This window comes from Cucurbita pepo, chromosome 1, assembly GCF_057944985.1.
Source record: "Cucurbita pepo subsp. pepo isolate OVF chromosome 1, ASM5794498v1, whole genome shotgun sequence".
NCBI lineage: Eukaryota > Viridiplantae > Streptophyta > Magnoliopsida > Cucurbitales > Cucurbitaceae > Cucurbita > Cucurbita pepo.
Genome location: NC_141798.1, coordinates 2,396,199 through 2,420,250, shown reverse-complemented (window position 1 = coordinate 2,420,250; position 24,052 = coordinate 2,396,199). Strand labels below are relative to the sequence as shown.

Here is a 24,052-nt window from a genome sequence, read left to right as displayed (position 1 = left end):
CAACTAAACCCACAAAACCCCTAATTTTGGGTATCAAAACCAAAATACTAGATAACACAAACATAATTTGAGGGGTTCTCGAGTAACCCAGATCCTACCTAAATTCACCATTGTCTTAGACGTGATTTTATTCACAACTTTATCTGGTTTTAATCATAGTATTTAAAAAAAAAACGCTGTTGGTCTTTCATAATCACTAACAAAGTTAGTTCAAACATGTCATTTTTCACAAGATTTGCAAAACTTGTGAAAAACAATGGCTGTTGTGTTCTTAAGGAAAAGTGTCCACAAAGAAAGCATAAACACCCAGACAAATCAAACAAATATATCTCAGTGCCTTGGAATTTGATTGCTCTCACTTTTTGTTTTCCTTTACTTTTTCATGATTCCTACTGAAAAAGCTCAAACAAAAGAAGAGAAAGCCCCATGAATTTCAAGAAAAAGATGCTAATGAGAGGTGCCATCAATGGAATTTGAGTGTCAGGTTTGACTAAGTATGATGGTCAAATTGGTTCTTTCCGAAGTTCAAAACTAAAACTTTTAAAATATGGGTCTCACTTTTTGGTGTTTGGTGCAACTGCAATCTTAAGAGTCGTCTCGACTTTGGATAAAGTAGTGATGCATAAATGAACCGAGATCATTTTCAAATTAAAGCAATCCCAGAGATATGATAGTTAAAAAATGCTTAAAAGAACAAAAAGTTACTACCTATACCAACAAGGTCCATCTTTTTTTAAGCAACCTAGAAATTTTCTTAAGAAGAATGTGAGTGAATGCTCAATAAACTCGTGTTGACCTATGGAGATAGTCCTCTCTTAGAAATACTTTAACTCAAGTAGATAACGTAGCCATGTAGTAGGGGGATGCAAAGGAAAGTCGGGAGGTCGTCAGTTGCTAAATCTAGTTTCCATGTTCTTGTTCGAATCCTAAACACGAGGCTAGACTTATAAAATACATTGTTCATCCATAGTTTAGTGTCAGCAGAGCATTAATATATTGTGCAGATTGCTGCCTAATCATAGACTATATTTTCTGTGTATATACCCATATAATAATAATCACAGATGACAGAGAGCTACTCAAAATGAAGAAGATGATACTAAAAATGCACTATCAATCAAAGCAGATAGCATTCACAAATGGCAACCAAAACAGCCAAAATCTTACCCATGCGGATTCTCTTCCATCATTGCAAGTTACTTCAACTTTGATCATCTTTGCTGCTGCTTGATTCGGTGCCATCGAGGGTCGTTTCAACGGTTGAGTTCGGCGAGCTAACTTGCTTATCACCTTTAGTTGCAGGTTCTTTATCTTCAGAACCTTCTTCCATGACAGAGTTTAATGCCAACTGACCAGAGTAAAGGAATAAACCAACAGCATTGATTCCGAAAACAAATGTCGCGAGGTAGCATATTCCATTCACGATAGTTCTGCAAATACGAGATAAGAATCGGTCGCTAATGTTTCATCTAACTTCAAGATATGTTAGAACAAGGCGAGGAAGTTACCTTATCGTTATCGTCAGCTGTCGAACCTAAAAGAACAGAAAAGTAGCAGAACATCAATCCACAAAGGTTTCAAATTTTCTTGTTTGTTATTGATGCAATTTACAAGATATTAATCCAATAGTTCTCTTAGTGAAAAACAAGCAACACTTGTTCAACTATTTCTAGCTCAAATCATATTACCATTAGCTGTCCAGATCAGAAATGACAACGAAATAATCGAAACATATATAAGGATGAAGTAACCACGAGAGCATACCGAGAAGTTATCGGACACGGTCTGTCGGTTCAGAGCAGCTTCAATGGTAGTGGTGAACTTATATAAGATCAATGCAATAACACCGGCTGCTATAGCTCCCAAGAATGTTTGTATGGGTGAAGGTTTAGACTTTGATTCAATTGGACCTGTACTAATTGCTTTCAAGCTCTCCATTGCTTCCTCCTTTAGAGATTTCTTTACTCCAGCAGACCTGAATTTCTAAAATGGGCACAAAAAGTCATAGAACTTCCAATTGTTATATGGGAACAAAAGAAATCAATTCAAAGAACCATCATGTTCATAAAAAGAAAGCAGCCCAGCAAATGATTATTACATTGGAATTATAGTGAAAGATAGAACTCCAAAGTGAACGCTTAGAGGACAAAGATGAATATTGATTTTTCCAAATCTAAGACAGTTCCATTCAAACATTCTCTGATTCACCCTCACCGCCAAATCTTACAGCCAACATATTATGATTCCAGAATCTAAATATATCCTTCAAAGATGTTTCAACATTGAGGCATGAACAGTCCATATAATTAGTAAATCTCTACCATAATCAATTGTCTCCCATCCAATATTTTCAACTTCTTCTTAACTCATGTGACTTCCTTGAGGGAAAAAAAGAGGCCAGAAGACATAAACAGTCTAAACCCACCGATAGTAGATATTGTCTGTTTTCGTCCGTTACGTATCGTCGTCAGCCTCACGGTTTCAGAATGCCGTTTGTTAGGGAGAGGTTTCCACACCCTTGTAAAAAAAATGTTTTGTTCCCCTCTCCAACCGATGTGAGATCTCACAATCCACCCCTCTTTGGGACCCAGCGTACTTATTGGCACACCGCTCGGTGCCTAACTTTGATTCCATTTATAATAACCCAAACTCACCACTAGCAAATATTCTTCGCTTTGGCCTGTTACGTATCGCCGACAACCTCACGGTTTAGAAACGTGTTTGTTAGGAAGAGGTTTCCATACCCTTGTAAAAAATGTTTCGTTCCCCTCTACAACCGATGTGGGATCTCACAATTAACCCCCCCTTCAGGGCCCAGCGTCCTCGCTAGCACACCGCTCAGTGTCTAGCTCTAATACCATTTGTAACAGCCCAAGCTCACTACTAGCAGATATTGTCCGCTTTGGCCCGTTACATATCGCCGTCAGCCTCACGATTTGGAAACGCGTTTGTTAGGGAGAGGTTTCCACACCCTTATAAAAATGCTTCATTCCCCTCTACAATTGACGTGGGATCTCACAACTACCATAGTCAATTGTCCCCCATCCAATATTTCAGCTTCTTCGTAACTGATATGACTTCCTTGAGGGTCAAAAAAGAGGCCGGAAGACAATGCAGGATGAACAAACAGCTCCTATATCTAGGTAGCCATGGCCAGCCACCACTTCAAATGAATTTTGCATGTTCATCTAACTACTCTACTCGGCACTAGACTAAGAATACATAAGACCCCAATTACATCATAACAAATTTGATACCGAGTTGAACCCTATAGTGAACAACTTAGAAACCGCAGGCAGTTTCTATGAAGACTTTCTTCAAACACATGGCGTGCAAAAAAACAAGGCAAAGGAATAAGAAAGCAGCAGAACCCCAATTCATTCCGAGACTAAAACAATCACAAAACGTGTATTCCAAAGAGTCAAAACTTAAAAAAGAAATGCAGTAAAGGGTACCAGCTCTTTAACCCGCTTGGCACGGCGGCGAAGGGAGCGAAAGAGGAAGACGGAGATAGCCCCAGTAAGGAGAACACTGGTAGCGACTTGGATAGAAGAAGGGTCATCAGTGGTAGCAAAAATGGTGGATGGGAGTTCAATTGGGCCATCGTCGGCGGCGGCGTCGGAGAGTTCAGAGAATTGGGGGAAGCAGAAGCATTGCTGAGTTCGGAGGGGGAGAACAGAGGGGGAGGTAATGGGTCGGTGGAGAGTGGAGAAGGGCGGAGGAGAGAGAAGGAGACTGTGGGTTAGAGAGAGAGAGAGAGGGAAATTGGAGGAGGAGAGAAGGTTGATGGTGTGCAACATTTGAGGAGGGTTAATGGATATGGCGCCTGGAATTTGATGGGTTTGGGAGCCTGCAACTATGGAGAGATTGGATTCCCAAAGATTTCATCATTTCCCCCCCCCCCCCCCCAACCTATCCATCCACTACCATCCACTTCATTCTCCTAAAGATTTTTTGTTTCTAAATTAATTTTAAAAAAAAATTAAAAATTTATATCCGGTCTAGAAAATATTCATAATTTTTTTTAATTAATTAATTTATTTAAAAATTTAATGAGTATTTTTGCAACGTAGCACTGAGCAATGGATGATCAAATCCGCTACACCCACCAGTAGCCCCTTTTTCTCCTCGTGGTGATGTGGCAAGCAGTGCCAAACAAAATGCAGGCCCTACTGCTGGCGACTCCACCGAAGAATATCAGCCTCAAATCTATGGTGTTTGGCTTCTCACCTGACTTATAGATATTTTTAAATTTTTTTTTAATTAATTTAGTCATATTTTTTAAAACTGAGCTACAAATTTCTCATATATATATAATCTCGTAAATAAGGTAATAATAAATAAATAAATAAGAAATTCATTTAATTTTCTGAACCACATCTGACTAGAAAAATAAAGAATAAAAATAAAAAGAGATAAAAAAAAAAATAAAAAAAAAATAAAAAAAAAAAACTCTAAAACTTAGACCGCTATGAACTCGAAACTATACAAATCAGACGTCTCGACCCTCGGATTAGAGCCAAATGAGCCAAATGGGTGCGTTCTAGGTCCAACCATTTTGCAAATCATTGACAAAATTGTGAATATAAGCATCCATGAAGCCAGGGTTAGTCAAAATGTGGTTCCATTTTTGATGGTTTTTCTTGACCATTTCACCAACGCCACCTGCTTCCACAAGCATCACTGACTCAATGGCTTCCCTCACACTTTGGCTTGTGAACTTCCCATCCTCTTCCCTCTTCTTCACTTCCACGCCCACTTGGAGCTCTTGAGCCAGCAGCCTTGCGTTCAATATTTGGTCACCAAGGCTCGGAATCAGCACAATTTGAGGCTCACTCATCAATGACTCCCACATCGAACCGAACCCACAATGGCTCACAAAGCAACCAACCGATGGGTGCTTTAGAATCAATGGCTGCTGAACCCAACCGCCATAAACGGCTCCTCTTTCTCTCACCCTTTCTTCGAACCCTTCTGGTAGTGCTTCTTCAATGGAGTTTGACCCTGTTGGTGGCTTTAGAGCTACCAAAAATGGCAGCCTAGTTTGTTCTATTCCCAACACAAGTTCTTGGAGTTGGTCCTTTTCTAAGGTTAATTGGCTTCCAAATGCACAGAAAATTACTGTTTTTGGTTCGAATTGGTCGAGCCATTTCTCCCATTTTTCATCCAAACACGATGTTGTTGGTGTCGTTGTTGTCGTCGTCTTGTTTGGTGTTGCCATGAGTGGCCCGGTTAGTAATAGCTTCTTTTCGAATTGCTTTGCTAAGTAGCTGCAGAAATTGCCTTCGATTTCTTCGCATGTTCGTATTGCTATTGCGTCACTATTTCTGTATGACGTCATTAGTCTCTCGTGGAACGTTATACCTCCTGAAAATATGAATAGATAGATTTTAAATTTTATGATGATTTAATTTGACATGATATAACAATCAATTTAAGCCTAGCTCAACAAAATATGGCTTCAATTTTGTACTTAAAATTTTATTTAATATTATATCACCTGGTTATTAAGATTTCAAAGAATTACTATCACAAGTTAGTCTGAAAGTGGATGAATATAAATGCTCTGATAAATTATTGGTTCATGTTGGATTGTAATAAACGCTTTGATAAATCATTGGCTCATGTTGATTGTAATTTCTAGATCCAATGTCCATCATTGCTGGCACGGTACGTCCCTATCGGGTGGAACTCTCTAGTATCGATGCATTTTTTCACCTCACAGTTTCAAGAGATCTCTTAGCCTCGTTCATCTCGAGGCAAGAGCGCTCAATCGAGCTCTTATTTTTGGTAGAAAAGAATTAAATTTGAAACCCATTTGAAATTTCAAAAGTCTAATTAAACTAAAACTAAATTTAATCGGAGATCAAAGGTATATAATTTTACCCATTAAAAATTAGGAACAAATACCTTCGCCGAACGGCATGGACAAGAAGAGCAGCGACCGCACTTCACGGCAGCCACGGAGGACGACGGTGGACGACGGATAACCAGGCGGCGGCTTCCTAAGCTCCTCCTCCGTAATCGGGTCATCAACGGTCACCCTTCTTCCCGGATAAGCAATAACAGCAATGGACGCAGCACTGACAACAGTAAAACTAACCGATTTGATCCGCAGCGGCGCAGCGATTTCAGGGACCCAATACGCAAAATCATAGAAAACGACATCAGGGCAGGCAGAACAGAGGATCTCCGCCACCTGCGGCCGAGTCATGTCGAAAGCAGAGGCGAGCAAGGGGGTAAGAGAAATGGGTATATCAGAGGCGGTTTCCGTCGCCGGAGGGAGGCCGGAGACATGGGGAACCGTCAAAAAATGGAAGGAGATGAGATTTGGGTGAAGATTTAGATTTTGTAAAAGAGGGAGCGCTTTGGAGGGCAAAAGGAAGGTGATTTTGTGGCCTCTGGCGGCGAGCTCGTTGGAGATATGAAGAAATGGAGTCATGTGGCCGGCGGCAAACCATGGGAACATGGCAATATGGAGCTTTGATAATTGGGTTTCTGCCATTTTGTTTGTTCTTGCCGTTTGTGATTTGTGGAATTGCAGGGGAAATATATATGCAACAACTTGCACGTGTCCTACAACAGGAAATATAGTTTTTTCGATTAAATTATAAATTAAATCCATTAAGTCCGTCATTCTTATAAAGATGTGAAAATAGACATATTTTAATCACGACACTAACGACAATACGTTACAGGTTAAGTGATGACCTCAGACTTGGGCAATTACACACTACCATAGAAGTAATGAAAAAGAAAAAATTAGGTAGGGCGTATTGATTAGGTGGGGCATGCATCATAAATGTAAGATGTCATCAACAAAATCTAGAGTAATCTTTTTTTACCCGTTAAGACACAAACCCTTCGATTTGGATAATGAGGTATGTCAATAATTATTTACACGTTCTAGACACTTTAAACGAACGTCATTATTGAAAGGATCTTTCAATAAGATCGGTGGTTGTTTGGCATAATAAATAAACATATACATATAGTAATATAAAACAAAAATAATAATATAGGTTGAAAAGTGAATTATAGCAAACATGTTTTTATAAGCCCAACACTCTAATTAAGGTAAGATTCATGGAATAGTGACAAAATAACAAAAAGTGCTTTCAAAATTGTCTTTGAATGACATTCATAGGTAAAATGTCATTAGCAATTGTTGTTCGAGAAGGAGAACAAATTTAGATTCCAAGAAAGTGATGGTCCCTTCTACAAACTTCCTAAACGATCAATTTACTCCAATTGCACACTTAACGTTCTCCCAACAACCAGATGTGTCGTAGCATTCTCTACACTAAATGTTGCACATCGAACATTCTCGTAATATCAGCAAGACTTTTATTTCAACAACTCTTGATATGAAACCTCACTGTCTTTGTCCCGTTCTTATTTGTATGACATGCGTACATAGTATCACAATAATTACGTTTGGCTTTAGGTTATCTTCACTACAATCATATATTTAGCAAAGTGATCTCGTACCGTAGGTCTCCGCTTTCATTCATCCTTGGGTGGTGGTGGCCGCATCTTTGCTTTTGAACTAACAAAAACATGTAAAATAAAAATGTTGATTAGAAGATTATAAGAGTGGTTGGAATCAAATATAAAGTTCTTGAACTAACCGTATGGAGTATGGACTATGAAGATGTAGCTCAATCCAACTTCGAGGTAGGGATGTACTAGCTCGTGAACAACTCAATTGAAACGATAAGCCAACACGCCCAAACCAAAGATTGTGGTCGACTTCAAGAATATACAACCAGCTGAACTGAACTAGACTTGAATTGAGCAATTTGATCAGAGTTTTTTAGTTTAGCCTCCACCCCTAATCTCTATGTTCTAGCCAACTAAACACACTATGATCAAGTCATGTTCATATGACATGTCCTCATGTCCATGCTGTCATATTCATTTTTGGTAAGGTGTCACATCTGAATTGAGTCATAGCCAGTACAGTATTGAAGAAGACATGAGGCTCAGAAGTTCAAGACAGCTCAATCAAAGGAATTCATACAGTACAATTCCTCTAAAAGATTACATCCCAAAAGACCTTTAAAAGATTACATCCCAAAAGACAGTAATTTGAAGATCCTCCACGGTCCATTTATTCCGATTTGATCCAAATTCATTCAAAAGAATATTTTTTTGTCAAATCATAGAGGATGTTTAGACCACCAGTGCAGTATTGAAAAGAACATACCAGTGCAGAGTTAGTCGAGAGGCCACTTGTGCTTGGAGACGAGTGAACGTTCACTTCATGGTCATTGTGAAGGAAATCATTAGAGACTTAATTACTAATGCGTCTCCTAGGGAGAGGTTTCCACGCCAATGCTTCGTTCCCCTCTCCACCGATGTGGGATCTCACAATCCACCCCTTCAAGACCCAGCGTACTCACTAGCACTCGTTTCCCTCTCCAATCGATGTGGGATCTCACAGTACATCCTCCTTCGGGACATAGCGTCCTTGTTGGCACTCGTTTCTCTCTCCAATTGATGTGGGATCTCACAATCCACCTCCTTCGGCCCAGCGTCCTCATTGGCACACTGCCCGGTGTCTACCCGCCTTCGATGCTCAGCATTCTCACTAGTACACCACCCGATGTCTAGCTTTGATACCATTTGTAACGTCACTAATCTTATCCATTTCATGCCCAAATCAGATGCAACTTCAACATAACAGATACTAAGGATCAAGTTTACACAGCAATCACTCATTGGGTCACAGATACCACAAGTTAACAGGATTATGCTGATATAAACCAGTCACTACATCTTAATAAACTCATTCAACAAGCAGTTACACCGAAAAAATACTTTTCCAATCACCAAATCCCATGTTCTCTGAGCAACTCCTAGTCCTCAAAAGTAACAAAATTACAACTATAGAAGCTGAAGCAGGATAAACTGTACGAGTTTATTAAAAATAAAGGCCATTCAAGTTTTAACAATTACATACATGTAACCATCTTAAGAAGCTAAAGCTAACAAACATATGAAGAGTATTAATAATTTCAAGCGTTCAGCATCATCAATACTCTTAATCAGATCGACTAATACCTATTTTGATTTCTCTGCACCATATTTGTATATCTTCTTCCTTCAATGAGTCTAGGAGAAAGATTTCCAAAATAAAAAAGAAAGGAATTCAGAATTAAACCTCAAGGGAGAATCTACAGGAAAAAAGAGCCTCGATCGCTACACTCATTCTCGATCGATTACCACTCTGCTTCAATGACGAAGAAACAGATCCGGAGGACATCGCACGACAAAAATCACAAATAGAATCGACGACACAAACAACGTCCTAAACTTACGGTCTAGCAAAACTCAAAGAAACCTCAACTTCATCAAATTATCATTCCAACGAGACAAATACGGGGGCATTCAAACATTAACACAAAGCAGTAGGGAAAGGAACTCACCAATTGATAACCAATACGGATCTATCTAGAAAACGAACCCTAGAAATCATTTAGAGAGCTTTCCGGCTGCTCTCGTAAAATCTCCCCGAGTCGCCATGAAAATTGAAGGTCGAGCTTCAACATTTGCGTTCATATTTCTGTGATATTTTCCCTCTCAGAGAGAGAACTTCATACTGAAATTTCTCGTATACAGAGAGACTGAGCCAGTGGGCCGTGGGCTTCTTGGCGCGTGTTTCTATTTTTTTTTTTAATTAAAAAATAGTTTTTAAAATTTAGTCAATATTTTCTTAAAAATTAAAATTTTATCAAAATATATAAACAAAAATTTTAATTTTTAAAAAAATATAGGGACGAGTTTGTAATTTAACATTAATTAATTAATTTATTTAATAAATCTTAAACTTTTTAACTTTATGTAATTATTATCTAATTTTATTAATTTATGTTTTTAAAATTTATAGAGAAGATAACTCAATAAATATAATTTTTAAATTTATTGAAATTAAATTGGAACACGATTAAAAAAAATTAAATTTTATAGGCTAAATTTCTAATTTAATTCATTTTTTTAGTAATTTAGATTATTTAATCAATTTAATTTATATTAGGGCTCTAATAAACGGAGTATTCAGCCAAGAAGCTCAAAACCCCACCTTGGCTCGAGCTGACCTATAGGGCATGCACTTTGCAAATTCACAGCTCAACGAGTCTTTAGGGGGAAATCGTGGGTCAACCCTCATATCAATAGTTTATGATAACGCTATTAGAAGTAATTCGATCCTCGATCCTCTAAACCTAAAAGCTTGTTACATTTTTACCTCGTTGCCTCGAGTATTAAAGTGCGTGTGACAAGCACGACACCGATATGCAGTCTCCTTTATTTTATAAGCCGCTGTGAATTTACAGTTCAATCAGGTGCAGATCGAGCGCATTAGCTTCGTTACACTTCCCGAAAAAGCTAAAGAAAATCTCATATCTTTTCATTCCATCATCCATTTTACAACAACATTCAACAATATTCCCATTGAATTAGCTTTTCATTTGGCCTAAAACCCTAAAAGGGAATCATATCAGTGAACCAAATAATTACATTGATGGGAAGCTTCACAAGGCTGATTGAGAAACTTATAAGTATTGCAACACACACACAGCAAGGGCAAATGCAGCTCAAAAGGGACCTACCCAAATCATCAAAAACCATACAAACATTAATCAAAATCGGATTGAACCAACAAAAATGCAAGATAAAACCCTAATCGTAGACATGAAGAACGGGAGGATGCATTTCGAGAAAATTAGGGTTTGTTTTTTTTCGTGTTTGTGTTTCTCGACATGATGTCGAACCAACAAAAATGCAAAATAAAACCCTAATCGTAGACACAAAGAACGGGAGCATGCATTTTGAGAAAATTAGGGTTTGTTTTTGTTCGTGTTTGTGTTTCTTGATATGATATCGAACCAACAAAAATGCAAGATAAAACCCTAATCGTAGACACGTAGAATGGGAGCATGCATTCAAACCAACAAAAATGCAAGGTAAAACTCTAATTGTAGGCACGAAGAACGGAAGCATGCATTCAAACCAACAAAACTGCAAGATAAAACCCTAATCATAGACACGAAGAACGGGAGCATGCATTCAAACAAACAAAAATGCAAGATAAAACCCTAATCATAAACACGAAGAACGGGAGCATGCATTCAAACCAACAAAAATGCAAGATAAAACCCTAATCATAGACACGAAAAACGGGAGCATGCATTCAAACCAACAAAAATGCAAGATAAAACCCTAATCATAGACACGAAGAACGGGAGCATGCATTCAAACAAACAAAAATGCAAGATAAAACCCTAATCATAAACACGAAGAACGGGAGCATGCATTCAAACCAACAAAAATGCAAGATAAAACCCTAATCATAGACACGAAAAACGGGAGCGTGCATTCAAACCAACAAAAATGCAAGATAAAACCCTAATCATAGACACGAAAAACGGGAGCATGCATTCAAACCAACAAAAATGCAAGATAAAACCCTAATCATAGACACGAAGAACGGGAGGATGCATTTCGAGAAAATTAGGGTTTGTTCTTGTTCGTGTTTGTGTTTCTCGACATGATATCAGAACGAAAAATTGAAAAAACGGGTTAGAATAGAACGATAACGAAGAAGAAAAAAAACTTACAAAAAGATGAAAAGAAGAGAACCAATGAAGGAGAGAGATAAGGAAAGAAGGGCAAATGGTAGGCCTATCAAGAACCCTAATGGCCTGCAACATGCCATAGTTTTAGAGATGAAAAGATTAGAAATTTCAGGTCATGGCATGCTTCCATTGATTTCAATGTTCTTGGTTTAGGGTTTCTTCAAACTCTCTTTGTTTGGATGATATCAAAAGGTGAGCCATTTTGGGAGGGAGGATCCATGGTGTAGCTAATTAAGAGAAATAGGAAAAAGAGGTTATGATGTAATACCCTCTATCTATCTCTATTTCTCCCCCTTTTTCTCCCTTGCTATCCATTTTGTTTTTGGGTCGACAAAATTTGAACGAGGAGATATTTTTCGATCCGATATTGTCATTTTAGGGAACGTTTATTTCGGGTTTGTTTTTGTTTTTAACTACTCGTTGGTATAGATGGATCAGGAGATGATATACCGACGTAACGTGCGTGTGTCAGTAGAAAGACTTTCCTTGACACATAATGCATCAAGTAACTTGTAAGTATCTTAAAGTGCATAAATTTTAACATATCTTAAAATGTGTTAGGATCGATGCACCTATTGAAAATGTATCAACCTTGATACATAATTTTCTTAATTTCCATCCCGATTAGTAGACTCGAACCCAACAATCGCCAGATTAGAAGTCATATGTTTTTATCCATTAAAGCCATGGGCACCAAATACACACACCCAATGGGAATCGCCAGACTCGAACCCACAATCGCCTAATTAGAAATCAAATGTCTTATCCATTAGGCCATGGACGCTTCCACCAATAAATCAATTAGCTACGTACTTTAAACTATTAACTCAAAAATAAAAAATAAAAAATAATAATACACACGCCCAGTGGGACTCGAACCCACAATCGCCTAATTAGAAGTCAAACGCCTTATCCATTAGGCCATGGGAGCTTCCACCAAGTAATCAATTAGCTACATACTTTAAGCTATTAACTCCAATATTTTTTTACAAAAAGTAAAATCATAAAGGAAAATAATAATAATAATACACACGCCCAGTGGGATTCGAACCTAATCCCAAAATATGAGATAAGTTAAAAAAATAATAATAATAACACACGCCCAGTGGGACTCGAACCCACAATCGCCTGATTAGAAGTCAGACGCCTTATCCATTAGGCCATGGGCGCCAATTGCTTTCACAAATTTTTCTAATTTTTAATAATATTTTTCTATCCCTATGTTTAATCAAATCTTTATTCGTACTCGAACACATTTTTAGATAATTAATACAATAAATTAGGTTAACATTTTTTCAAATATCTAAAGATATGTTCAAAGTTTGAGAAAACAAGAATTAGCTTCCAATAAAATTTTAACGTCGTGTATATTCATAAAGTGGTTCGATCTAATCTACCATGACCGATAGTTTAATCCAAATAAGTGGTTCAATTCTGATCTAACCCAACAAAAATCAAAGATTAGGATTAATACTCGAGATTGAACCAAAGCCCGTGTTTAATAGGTCAACCCAAGTCCGAATAAGGGACCATCAAATCCAGACTCGGTGTACACTATCTCCATGACCAAACACAAGCATTTAGATGCCACATACAAGATGCTGTGAAATTGATCATAAGGCAGAAATAAATTCTGTTTTTTTTTTTTTTTTTTTTTAAGGAAATTCCCAATTATTATTGGGCCCCACGATCAGAAATGTCTGAAGATCGTAGCCGTACAGTTATTATGTATATGATGACACAATTCATCTGCGGGATAGAGTAGTCAGGGCTGTATCTGATCCGGACTCATTTATTTCAAATAAATAATAATAATAATAATAATAATAAAGCTCCGGTGATAACTTCGGCCATTACGCGCCGTAGCACAGCCGCAGAAGAGTAAAAGTCAGCCGTCTATGGCCGTCATGTATATTCTCACAAAATCGGGGTCGATTACCGAACTAAAGATATCCATTTAATTAGCAGAGGTAATAACTCGTACCAAATTTTATAAGAAATTTTCGATTAAAACGAAGAATGAGAAATAACACAGAGAGTAATTTTTCCTATTAGCTAAATGGAGCTAAGAACGGAATTATATTCTCATGCACGTGCTCACCTGAGACGTAGGACGGATATTTGGCAAGGTCGAGGACGAGGATGGAAAAAAAAATCTCTCCTCGTCCCCATTTAGCTCAACGAGAGATATCTTTATCCCGTCCCTCACATTTACTATTTTAAAAACAATTTCTCAGTCTAAATGGAAAAAAAATTCAGACCGAAAATCCCCACAAAAAAATAAATGAAAAATTTAGTGATATTAAAAGCTAATTCTATGATGTCCCATTTTTTATTTTGTGACAGACAATCACTTTTAATATCATATGTTGACCGACGTTGACTTTTAATGTCCTACCTTAATCTACATTACAACCTAATTATTATCGTAGACGACATACAAAACGAGATTGTTATTGTATCTCACCATTATATCACGGATATGGTAATATATGACAACCAATTTTGACTCGTATAATTTAAAAAAAAAACATTTAATATATATATCTGAAAAATAAATGGATAAAAGCAGGGCGACTTTAGGGTATAAAGTGTTGAATTATCAACTTCATTTCTCTGTCATTCCCATTCATCAATAATTCCCTAAACCTCTCTCTCTCTCTCTAGCTATACTCCGATCAACCATCATGGACGGCAGCGTCCACCGGAGCTCGAACAACGGGTACCTAGCGCCGGGGTTCCGGTTCCACCCGACGGACGAAGAGCTGATAGCTCATTACCTTTTGAAGAAGGTGTTGGACTCCCATTTCTCATCGCCCGCCATAGCCTATGTCGACCTCAACAAGTCCGAGCCTTGGGACCTCCCTGGTCAGCTCTTTTATTCTCTTTCTAGCGTTTTTCTTCCTAAATTTTCAATGATAGACCGTTATTTTTCGATTATTTATATTTTAACATGACATCATAGTCATCAAGTCTAAGCATAATGTACGCAAGTACTATAATATTATTTTAAAAAATATTTAGAATTACCAAGCTCGTTAATTATTAAAAAATTTAAGGATGTGATTGTAAAATTTCAAAATTTAAAGGGTTAATTGTAGATAAAATAAAAGGTTCAAGGACGAGATTGCAATAAATATTTAAATTTTAAAAATAAAAATAAAATTTTAAAAATTATAGTTTCTTTTGTAGTCTATTTAATTTTTTTTTTAATCATGATTTTTATCTATTTGAACTATTAATCAAATTTATTTTTAAAAAATTACTTTATTTGAGCTTCAATTATAAAAATATTCGTAAAAATAAATAAAAAATATAAAAATATATATTTTTAAATATAGTAATTAAAAAAAGAAAGTCTTACTAAGAGAGAGGAATTACAGAGAAAGCAGTAATGGGAGAGAAAGAGTGGTATTTCTTCAGCCTACGAGACCGGAAGTACCCAACCGGCCTGAGAACGAACCGGGCGACGGAGGCCGGCTACTGGAAGGCCACCGGAAAAGACAGAGAAATAACCAGCTCTAAAACAAACTCCGTCGTCGGGATGAAGAAGACCCTCGTCTTTTACACCGGCAGGGCTCCGAAAGGCCAAAAAACCCATTGGGTTATGCATGAGTTTCGCCTCGCCGGAAAGTTCGCTTACCATTTTCTCTCCGCCGCCTCTTCCAAGGTTCCTCTCTTTTCCTCTCTCTCTCTCTCCCCTTTGTTTTTGGTTGAAGACGACGGCGGCCACCAGTCGCCGTCGACGTTGATCCTTAAATTAATTCTTTTTATATATATATGTATTAATAAATAATGTTATAGTAGGTGAAATAATTAAAGATTTATTATAAATATTTCAGTACATTTATTATAATTTACACACATTATTTGGATGGAGGACCAATTTCAATGGAGAGGTTTTAATATTTTGGGAATAATTATAATTTCATAAATGAAATTTATGTTTATGTCCCTCCCCATTTATTTTTGGTATCTGTCCCGAACAAGGTGGGAAATCTCCGTTTAAATGGAGAACGAGGGAGGGAGTGAGGAGAAAATTCCCTTCTTTAGCTAAATGGGAACGGGAATGAGGATTATTTCCTATCCCCATCCTTGATCCCGACCCCTATTCCTGCCCCAATAGCCTTTTATTAGTGATTTTTTTTATTTTTTTAATAGATATTACATTTAGAAAAAATAGAAATTATCTATTAAATAATGGTGACAAAAATAAATAGATAATTGTGTGAAAATGAAGAATGAAATAGGAGGCAAAGATGAAATTCTGAATTAGAACAGTTCGTGTTCATATTATAAAGTTTGGCATCACATTTATGAACGTAAACTTTACTAAATAGTAACGCACATGTAAAATATCATTCATGATTTTCAAACCTTACATTAAATATTAAAATGTTGTAACTATATATATATATATATAATAAATATGAAACGCAGGATGAATGGGTGATATCCAGAGTTTTCAAGAAAACCAGCGCCGCCATGCACGGCGGCGTGATGAAGAAAACTCGCCGTGATCCCGAACCCACTTCCCCTTCCTCGGTGTCTCTGCCTCCTCTTCTCGATTCATCTCCCTACCTCTCCGCTACTGCCGACACGAGTATCAGCACCTCTGCCTTCGCCAACCGCGACGGCAGCTCTCTGGACGATCAAAGGGAGCACGAGCTGCACGTGACCTGTTTCTCCACCAACAACCTGAGCTACCCCGCCGCAAGCTTCCCGGCTGGTAGCGGTCCTAATCTGTCCGTCTCGGCCTTCCCGAACCTTCGGAGCATCCAGGAGAATCTGCAGGCGCCGTTCTTCTCCCCTGTGAGTCCGCCGCTGGTTCATCTCCTCTCCGGTGCCGCTGACGTGGATGGGTGCGGTGGTGCTCCGTCGCCGGAGGATTCGAGGACTATCGGTTCCGCCGATTTGGGTGCGTATATGTGGACCTTCTGAGAATTTCTCTCTAATCTGATGAAACTAAAAATATATATCTTTATATCAAAATTTGTGGACAATGCAAACAAACAGCTCTTTTTTAATTATTATTTTGATGAAAATTTATGAAAATCGTGAAGGCTGATATTTGAAAATTAACTATTTGTAAGTATCATATTTAAAATTAAGACAATAATTAGAGGTAAATTGTGAAACCTCACATCGGGAAGGTAGAACAAAACATTTTAAAACTGTGAGACTGATAACAATACGAGACCTCACATCTGGAAAGTAGAACAAAACATTTTAAAACTGTGAGACTGATAACAATACAAACAAAACATTTCGTAACATGTCAAAGCAGACAATATTTGCTAGCAGTGGACTTAAGTTGTTACAAATGGTATCAGAGCCAGACACAGGGTGGTGTGTCAACGAGGACGCTAGCTCCCAATAGGGTGGATTATGAAATCCCACATCGGAGAGGAGAATGAAACATTCCTTTTAAGGGGGTGGAAACTCTCTAACAGACACGTTTTAAAACTGTGGGGCTGATGTCGATTCATAATAGGTCAAAGCAAAGACACTTTAACCCTAAACACTAAACGAAGACACTTCTCTCAGCAAGTTTCCCCTTTTATCCCTCTCTTCCATTGTTCTTTAAAGTCTAAAATGCCAATTATTCACTTTTCAAGTACTGGAAGTAAAGCAAATAACAGATACTCCATACACCATTTCAGCATCAAATTTCAGTTTGGATCATTAGGTAGTGATTATTAGGTACTCCTTTGAACAACTATTCAACTGTGTTCAAATCACTACCTGAAACCAAAAGTTTAAGATTTTCATTGACATTTGTGTCTATTTGGTTAATAAATTACAAATGGATGAATGGGCGTTCTGATTTTAACATGTACAATTAGATTAATGTCATGTTGAACAATGACTTACTTTAATTATTCTCATGCTTCCTTGATGTTCGACCTCGAGGGAGATTCTATGACAATCTTTACCCAGTTCAACTCCGAACGATCCAATACGCCAGAGCTTACACGTACTTGATAAGCTCGATGGCGAATTTTCCCTTCTTTGTAGGATTTATTTCGCCAATCTGAATACGAGGAAAAAAACCAGAAGTCAGAAATGCTAAGCTCGAAAAACTAAGTGCAACTAGTTTTGGTTTCTACTGAATTGAGAATCTCACCTTTAGTCTCCCTTTCCCACTAACAGAAACAATATCACCAGTCTTTAGTATGGTTCCATTTTTAGTAATCGTCGTCCAATTGACACGTACATCACCGCCACTGCTCATGTAACAATTTCAGGTTCATATACTTTCACAAAAGAAATAGGAGATAAGACATTGCAATACCCTATTTCCTAGAAACTTTGACAAAGTTGTCTGTTATTATACATTACCATATGATGGCACCATTTAACTATCTACTTATACTTTAAAATGATGCCTGAAATTTCAGAGTAATTAAAGTCAAACAGGCAAATGAGCAAAAGATCAAAAGATGTAAACCTATGGATTAAGTCAACTCTATTCCGCTAGTAAAAATAGGTAACAGGGGAAAAGATCAAAAGATGTAAACCTATGGATTAAGTCAACTCTATTCCGCTAGTAAAAATAGGTAACAGGGGAGAAGCACGATGGCGTAAGGATTCAACAATGCATAAACTTTGTCATAAGTCTTTCCTATTCTTTTACAGGTTTGGAACCTATAAAATAGTTCTTCAAATTGATCGCTCAAAAAACTCGAAACCCTTTTCTTGGATCATTATGATACTTTCCAAGAGAAAATGAAATTCTGAAGGAACAGTGCAATTATTTTTGTTCAATAATATACAAAAATAGATAATTGATTCATTCCATGCTAGAAATTATCACAATGTGGAAAATTAATAGGTTAGTAGAAGCCTGTGTACCTGATGAAATCCACTAGTTTAGACCGTGAAATCTTGAATCCAGCACTTGCTAGAGCATCAACCCTAAGAGATGCCTCAATGGTTTTAAATGTCTTAGTCCTGTAAATGAAATAAGAAAATAGTACATTAAAATAAACATGGAAACCAATATGAAATGTTATTGATATAACTTCATACTTCGGTGGTTCATAATCGAGATCTGTCAACGGAATCCTCGTACAAGAAACCGTGACATTGCCAACCTGAAATTAAGAATGCCAAAACATATAAAGAGATCAATGAAGAAAATTTAAAAATAGTTTGAATTGCTCTGTTAGACCATGCAGGGTAAACATATTTCCATTCTCATGTTAATTTCTGTATGATCGTGTTAGAAGCAACCGCCAAAGATAACGACACTACCTTGCGCAGTGATGATACAAGGAAGTCGACGAGTTCTGGAACAATAACTACTTGAGCTCCCTTCTCTTCCTGCAAGGTATAAGAGAATAAAATAAATCTGGCCCATGATAGCTTTATCACAGTCTTTTATTGAAAACCTAAAAAATTTACACAAACCTAAATTGAATCTTTTGCAAAAAGTTTTGCTCCACACGGAGAGATTGAAAGATAAATTTTATCAGTTTTGATCAAAATTCTGAACATAGTCGGGAGGCAGCAAGAGCATGATAACCCAAAACACAATTTTACCATCAATTTTTGGGATTTGCCAAAGAAATTTTTACCTTCTCAGCATAAAACTAATGCACAGATGACCAAAGTGAAACACATTTATGATACTTATCGAGTTACAAATTCAAACAGTCCTTATAAGAACACAAATCCGTAAAGTGAAACCAACAATAGCAATACGCACGAAGCATCAAATGTGCAGTAAGAATAAGAACAAACAGTTGTAATTATACTAAATAGCGGACATACTAATACCTGGAGTATGATATCACCAAGCTTTTCCCTAGCAATGCCTGTGCCAAGAATTGCTCCAAGGAAGTCCCCATGTGTGCAGGTGTGAAACACAAAATTTCCTGTGATACTGGGAAGGAAAAAAAAAAAAAAAAAAAAAAAAAAAAAAAAAAAAAAAAAAAAACCTTAAAAGGAAGGAACGACCAAAGAACAACCGATTTTACTCGAAAGCTCAATTAAAATGCACTGATGTGAAAGAATAAAGAACAATACCTCAATGCCGAAACGATGTCTGGATCACTTGTTAGTTCATCAGCATGCCCAACAGAAATCCGACAGCGCTCTGCCTAAACATTTTGCCAACTTGAAAGAAGTGTGGTATCAGCAATAGATCTTAGAATCATAAACACAATCCCCAACTGAAAAAACATGACACACCTCTGGATATCCTCCCTGCGCTATTGCTTTCACGTCAGCTAGTTTTTGAATGGCTAGCATCGACTCTTTCACCACAGGTGGAGTGAGAAAGTTTGTATGGAGAACTTCTCGTCTCGATAACGAACGTTTGGCCTAAACGAAACCAAAAAGAGCGAAGAACCAGAATCATCCCTCACTTTCTACTTTTTATACGAGCTTCATCAACATAAAAGGGGAAGAAAAAGGACTGCCTGTTTCCCTTTAATTTTCTAGAACCTTGAAGATCCAACCTTCTTAAATCTTTGCAGATGGATAAAAAAGACGACGAACAATAAACTTGTAAGGCTCTAGTCTTAAATACTAACATGTCAGTGAAAGTTTTTCAGGATTCAATACCATAACAAGAATATGTTTCACATCTACAATAACACCTTTATCTCCAACTCCATTGAGTAAAACATCAATGTCTCCCTTTACAGCTTGCACTAATTGGCACATTCCTGAAACGAAATTGCGACAATGAACAACTTACAAATATTGAAAAATTTAAGCAACAACACTTGGGTTAACATCCAGGATTTCATCAAGAAGAACTAAAACAGAGTATTTTCATCTACTTCATGTACAATACATTCGAAATCAAAATTTAGCTAATAAAAGACAAGTTTATAAACGGAAAATGAATTCCAATTGATACGCAATACAAAACTCATTATCTCCTGAACTAATTGATCGATTATTTTGATCATAGCAGCAATCACAGTGCAATTCAAGAACAAATCCGCTCACTAAACAATACTAATTCACACTTTTCTCTAAGAACAATCAATAGATAAGAAGCGAATCGAAACCTGAGGCGCCAAGAGGAGAAGATGGAGAAGAGGGAAACCGGGCCTCGTGGAATGAGACCTTGCTGAGATTAACAGCAAGGGGAGTTCGGAAACTGGAAGATAAAGTTGCTCTTCTTAGGCTCCACAGAGCTCCAATGCTCGCAGTCGCTGCGGCCATGGTCAGTGCGTATCGTCGTGAACACCGGCGGCAGATTTTCCAATATATAATTTTACATTTATTATTTCTCAATTATACAATTTTTTATTATTTTATTATTATTTTTCTTGCAATGGGTCAATTATCTTTCCATAGCACCCAATATGCTTACAGGCCCAAACATGAGACAGGCCCATGGGCTCCAAAACGAATGCACATCAATTGAGCCCATTTGATAGTAAAGCCCATCAACAAGTATCTATTAATTGCATTTTTTTTTAATTTTATTAATTTTAATTTTAGTTTTTTTAAAAATCACCTAAAAATTAAAAATTAAATTATCAAAACCTATTAACTTATAACTAAAAAGGGTAATTAAGTCATAAATGGTCGATAAATGTTGGAACTTTAAATCTAACTACCTTAATTTAAATAAATAAATAAATAAGAAAAAGAAAACAGCATTAAACTCGGTCAGCTGACCGGTAAAATTAGGGCCATTTAAATTCTGCGGGGCCCAACTTTTCAAATTGTCACGTGCGTCCCACTTTATATCTCACGGCTTGTAAGGCTCCACGTCAGATTAAGATCCTGCGGCCAATAACTGCTTTACAGGTAGGGTGTAGAATTTACTTGAGTGATCACGACAACATCTGATCCGATCTCTCGGATCTCCCACCGCCTAATAATGATGATATTTAGCCATTTAAAGTTCGACAAATGTTTTTCAATAATAAAAATTTCCAATATTACAAAAATTAGTCAAATAATTTTTTTTCAAATTTAATTTAATATTTGTTTGATAATAATTTTATTTTTAAAAAAATATGGGTCGAGTTGGAATTGAGAAATCTTTTAAACTAACTTGATTTCGGGTTAGTTAAGTTAGTGACTCAAGCTACTCTACTAGCAAACCAACTCAGCCCAAATCTTTGTTTTCGGGTTAGGTTGTCGGATTATTATTATTTTTAATTATTTTTAAAATTCATATGTATCCATAATACAGGTTACATTAATAGCTAAAATCTAGAAAAATCTCAAATATCAGACATGTGAAGGGTAGCGTTGAACTGTAACTCTATTTTTTTATTGGTGGGGTTGACTAAAATATATATATATCAACTCGTAAATTGACCCGAATTTTACATTTTTTAAAAATTAAATGAATCAAATTCGAATAAAACCTTACTCAATAAGTTGGTCGGGTTCTTAAGTCATGTAAATGGAAATAATGAATGACTTTAGTAATCATAGCCTATGCTTGTAGTTTTAGGGCATTTGAAGAAAAATAGAACAATAACTAAGAAGTTTAAGATTAGATCAATTTTAAGAATATTTCATAAAATTTTGAAATCATTACCTAGGAAAATTTAAGATAAGAGACACACCCAGTGGGACTCGAACCCACAATCGCCTGATTAGAAGTCAGACGCCTTATCCATTAGGCCATGGGTGCTATTTGTCATATAGCTACTCGTATTAAAATTCAATTTTTAAGAATTTGAAAACACTTTTTAAAAAAAATAAAACATTTTTAATACTTTTATATATATATATATATTTTGTTAATCACTCTAAAAATTATTCCAAGTAGAGAAGTCAGGCTACCATTGCCTAGAGTTGAGTAGTTCAATTCGAGAGTCAACGAAGAGTTCCAGAGACTGGGGTCTACTAGATGAATATCTTAAACAACGCGACTTAGAGTGGTAAAATAAAAAAATTAGGTTGAGTTGTATAAGCCGACCAAGATAGAGGAAGCCGACTTATGTAGGTTGGCATAGTTGTATACAAGCTAACCCAAAATGGACTAAGTAAGGTTGTGGAGACCGACCCATGTTTGTCAATCAAAACCTAACTAAACGTGGATCGATCAAGCTCAAATCAATATGGGAGAATGTACTCTTGACTCTAAACTCGACATACCTTATAAAAGCCCATGGACTAAAAACTATATATGAACATCATTCGAACTTGAGAAACCAATAACCACGATGCCCTTAAGACAATTTTTCATTGGTCAGCCACAACCGACCCCGAAAGGTTATATGACCGATCCAACCAGGTCAATCAATAGTTGAGAATTAAGGTTTTGTTATTTCTTCTTTCTTTAAAAGTAGCCAAATAATAATAATAATAATAATAATAATTTATTAAGTGGACTTTATCCAATTTTTTGGATGCTTTAAGAAAACGCAGCCAAGCGCCTTTAAAAAAGAAAAAAAAATAAATCGCAGCCAAACGTTGTTGAAATTAAATATTAAAATAAAGGAAAATGGGTATTTTAAACGGACTTAATTTTATGTATTTTAAGATATAATATTTAAATAATATATTAATTATGAAATATATTTAAGATATTATATATATATATATATATATATATATATATATATATATATATATATTTTATGATTTGATTAGTAATATATTTTATTTTATTCTCAATATTTAATTAGTTTATATTTTCTTTATCGGTAGATATTAAATGATAGCTTGTATCCTATATGAATATTAATGAGAATCGAAAAAATTAACTCAACCCAATCTTGTCTGATTTTCACGTCATACGAATATCCGTACTAAAATTTTCGATAAATTTAGATTATATTTATTAAAGGTCACTTTATTCAATTTTGATGACGTCATTACTAGAAATCAAATTAAACATATTTTATATATATATATATATAAATAAAATGTTTTTGACAAATTTTGAATTGGTTCCTTATTTATTTATTCATTCCAATTATCATTATATTTTAAAATTTTAACTAATTTTAGCATCATTCCATTTTTTTTTTCTTTTTTAGGAAAATAAAATTTGGTTTATTTTGCTTAAAAAATAATCTAAAATATATATAATAAAAACGATGTAAAGCACATGGCTAATGATTAAAATAATAAAAATTAATTATGGGAAATCAAATTTCTACAATAAAATAAAACATTTATGATATTTAATTAATAAAAATAAAATTGGATGCTTAAAAACCAAAACTTTGAATGGTTGAATAGAAAATGGCATGAGAGCCACCATGCCATTGAATTTGAATGATACAATTTCCATATTTTTATTTTCAAATATTATTTAATTTTATTTGACCAAAATATATATATATATATATATATATATTTTTTTTTTTTGTTTAAATAGTCTCGTGTAGTTTCCATATGTATTAATTATTTGTATTGCTTAGTTCCAAATTAATCTTTATTTGATTAAATAAATATTAATTTTGATGTATATTCTA

General features: G+C 36.0%; 5 protein-coding genes, 1 long non-coding RNA gene and 2 other non-coding genes across 12 annotated transcripts; 1 reads left to right on the top strand and 7 right to left on the bottom strand.

Moving 5' to 3' along the window:
* Positions 1-1,028: 1,028 nt before the first annotated feature.
* On the bottom strand, positions 1,029-3,907 carry LOC111797135 (uncharacterized). The gene is made up of 4 exons (XM_023680052.2): positions 3,456-3,907; positions 1,765-1,983; positions 1,509-1,534; positions 1,029-1,430 (listed from the first exon to the last, which is right to left on the bottom strand). Exons 1-4 carry the CDS (start codon positions 3,798-3,800, stop codon positions 1,202-1,204), a joined length of 819 nt encoding a protein of 272 aa, XP_023535820.2. The 5' UTR covers positions 3,801-3,907; the 3' UTR covers positions 1,029-1,201.
* A 434-nt stretch (positions 3,908-4,341) lies between these two features.
* LOC111801735 (UDP-glycosyltransferase 79B6-like) lies at positions 4,342-6,542 on the bottom strand. Its single transcript, XM_087118171.1, has 2 exons — positions 5,911-6,542; positions 4,342-5,367 (listed from the first exon to the last, which is right to left on the bottom strand). The coding sequence occupies exons 1-2, from the start codon at positions 6,503-6,505 to the stop codon at positions 4,544-4,546; spliced, it is 1,419 nt and encodes a 472-aa protein (XP_086974297.1). The 5' UTR covers positions 6,506-6,542; the 3' UTR covers positions 4,342-4,543.
* A 768-nt stretch (positions 6,543-7,310) lies between these two features.
* LOC147793766 (uncharacterized) lies at positions 7,311-9,642 on the bottom strand. Of its 2 annotated transcripts, XR_015411980.1 has the most exons (3): positions 7,632-9,642; positions 7,492-7,549; positions 7,311-7,394 (listed from the first exon to the last, which is right to left on the bottom strand). It is a non-coding gene; the product is annotated as an uncharacterized LOC147793766 (long non-coding RNA). The 2 variants fall into 2 exon arrangements; XR_015411979.1 differs by having other exon boundaries at positions 7,311-7,549.
* A 741-nt stretch (positions 9,643-10,383) lies between these two features.
* On the bottom strand, positions 10,384-11,804 carry LOC147793765 (signaling peptide TAXIMIN 2-like). Its single transcript, XM_087118323.1, has 2 exons — positions 11,622-11,804; positions 10,384-10,609 (listed from the first exon to the last, which is right to left on the bottom strand). The coding sequence occupies exons 1-2, from the start codon at positions 11,717-11,719 to the stop codon at positions 10,486-10,488; spliced, it is 222 nt and encodes a 73-aa protein (XP_086974449.1). The 5' UTR covers positions 11,720-11,804; the 3' UTR covers positions 10,384-10,485.
* A 932-nt stretch (positions 11,805-12,736) lies between these two features.
* Positions 12,737-12,809, bottom strand: TRNAR-UCU (transfer RNA arginine (anticodon UCU)). The gene has a single exon. It is a non-coding gene; the product is annotated as a tRNA-Arg (tRNA).
* A 1,462-nt stretch (positions 12,810-14,271) lies between these two features.
* LOC111803201 (protein CUP-SHAPED COTYLEDON 2) lies at positions 14,272-16,666 on the top strand. The gene is made up of 3 exons (XM_023687506.2): positions 14,272-14,507; positions 15,023-15,309; positions 16,080-16,666. Exons 1-3 carry the CDS (start codon positions 14,327-14,329, stop codon positions 16,578-16,580), a joined length of 969 nt encoding a protein of 322 aa, XP_023543274.2. The 5' UTR covers positions 14,272-14,326; the 3' UTR covers positions 16,581-16,666.
* LOC111811761 (RNA-binding S4 domain-containing protein) lies at positions 16,466-20,869 on the bottom strand. 4 transcript variants are annotated; one of them, XR_015412222.1, is made up of 11 exons: positions 20,666-20,869; positions 20,211-20,314; positions 19,836-19,967; positions 19,671-19,744; positions 19,422-19,527; positions 18,897-18,965; positions 18,672-18,736; positions 18,495-18,593; positions 17,767-17,866; positions 17,514-17,673; positions 16,466-16,604 (listed from the first exon to the last, which is right to left on the bottom strand). XR_015412222.1 is itself a non-coding variant. In XM_087118813.1 (10 exons), the coding sequence occupies exons 1-10, from the start codon at positions 20,820-20,822 to the stop codon at positions 17,611-17,613; spliced, it is 969 nt and encodes a 322-aa protein (XP_086974939.1). In that variant the 5' UTR covers positions 20,823-20,869; the 3' UTR covers positions 17,386-17,610. The 4 variants fall into 4 exon arrangements, 1 of the variants encoding a protein (XP_086974939.1); XR_015412216.1 differs by lacking the exon at positions 16,466-16,604 and adding an exon at positions 17,267-17,384; XR_015412228.1 differs by lacking the exon at positions 16,466-16,604 and adding an exon at positions 17,982-18,028 and having other exon boundaries at positions 17,655-17,673.
* A 1,315-nt stretch (positions 20,870-22,184) lies between these two features.
* On the bottom strand, positions 22,185-22,257 carry TRNAR-UCU (transfer RNA arginine (anticodon UCU)). The gene has a single exon. It is a non-coding gene; the product is annotated as a tRNA-Arg (tRNA).
* Between the last annotated feature and the right edge of the window lie 1,795 nt (positions 22,258-24,052).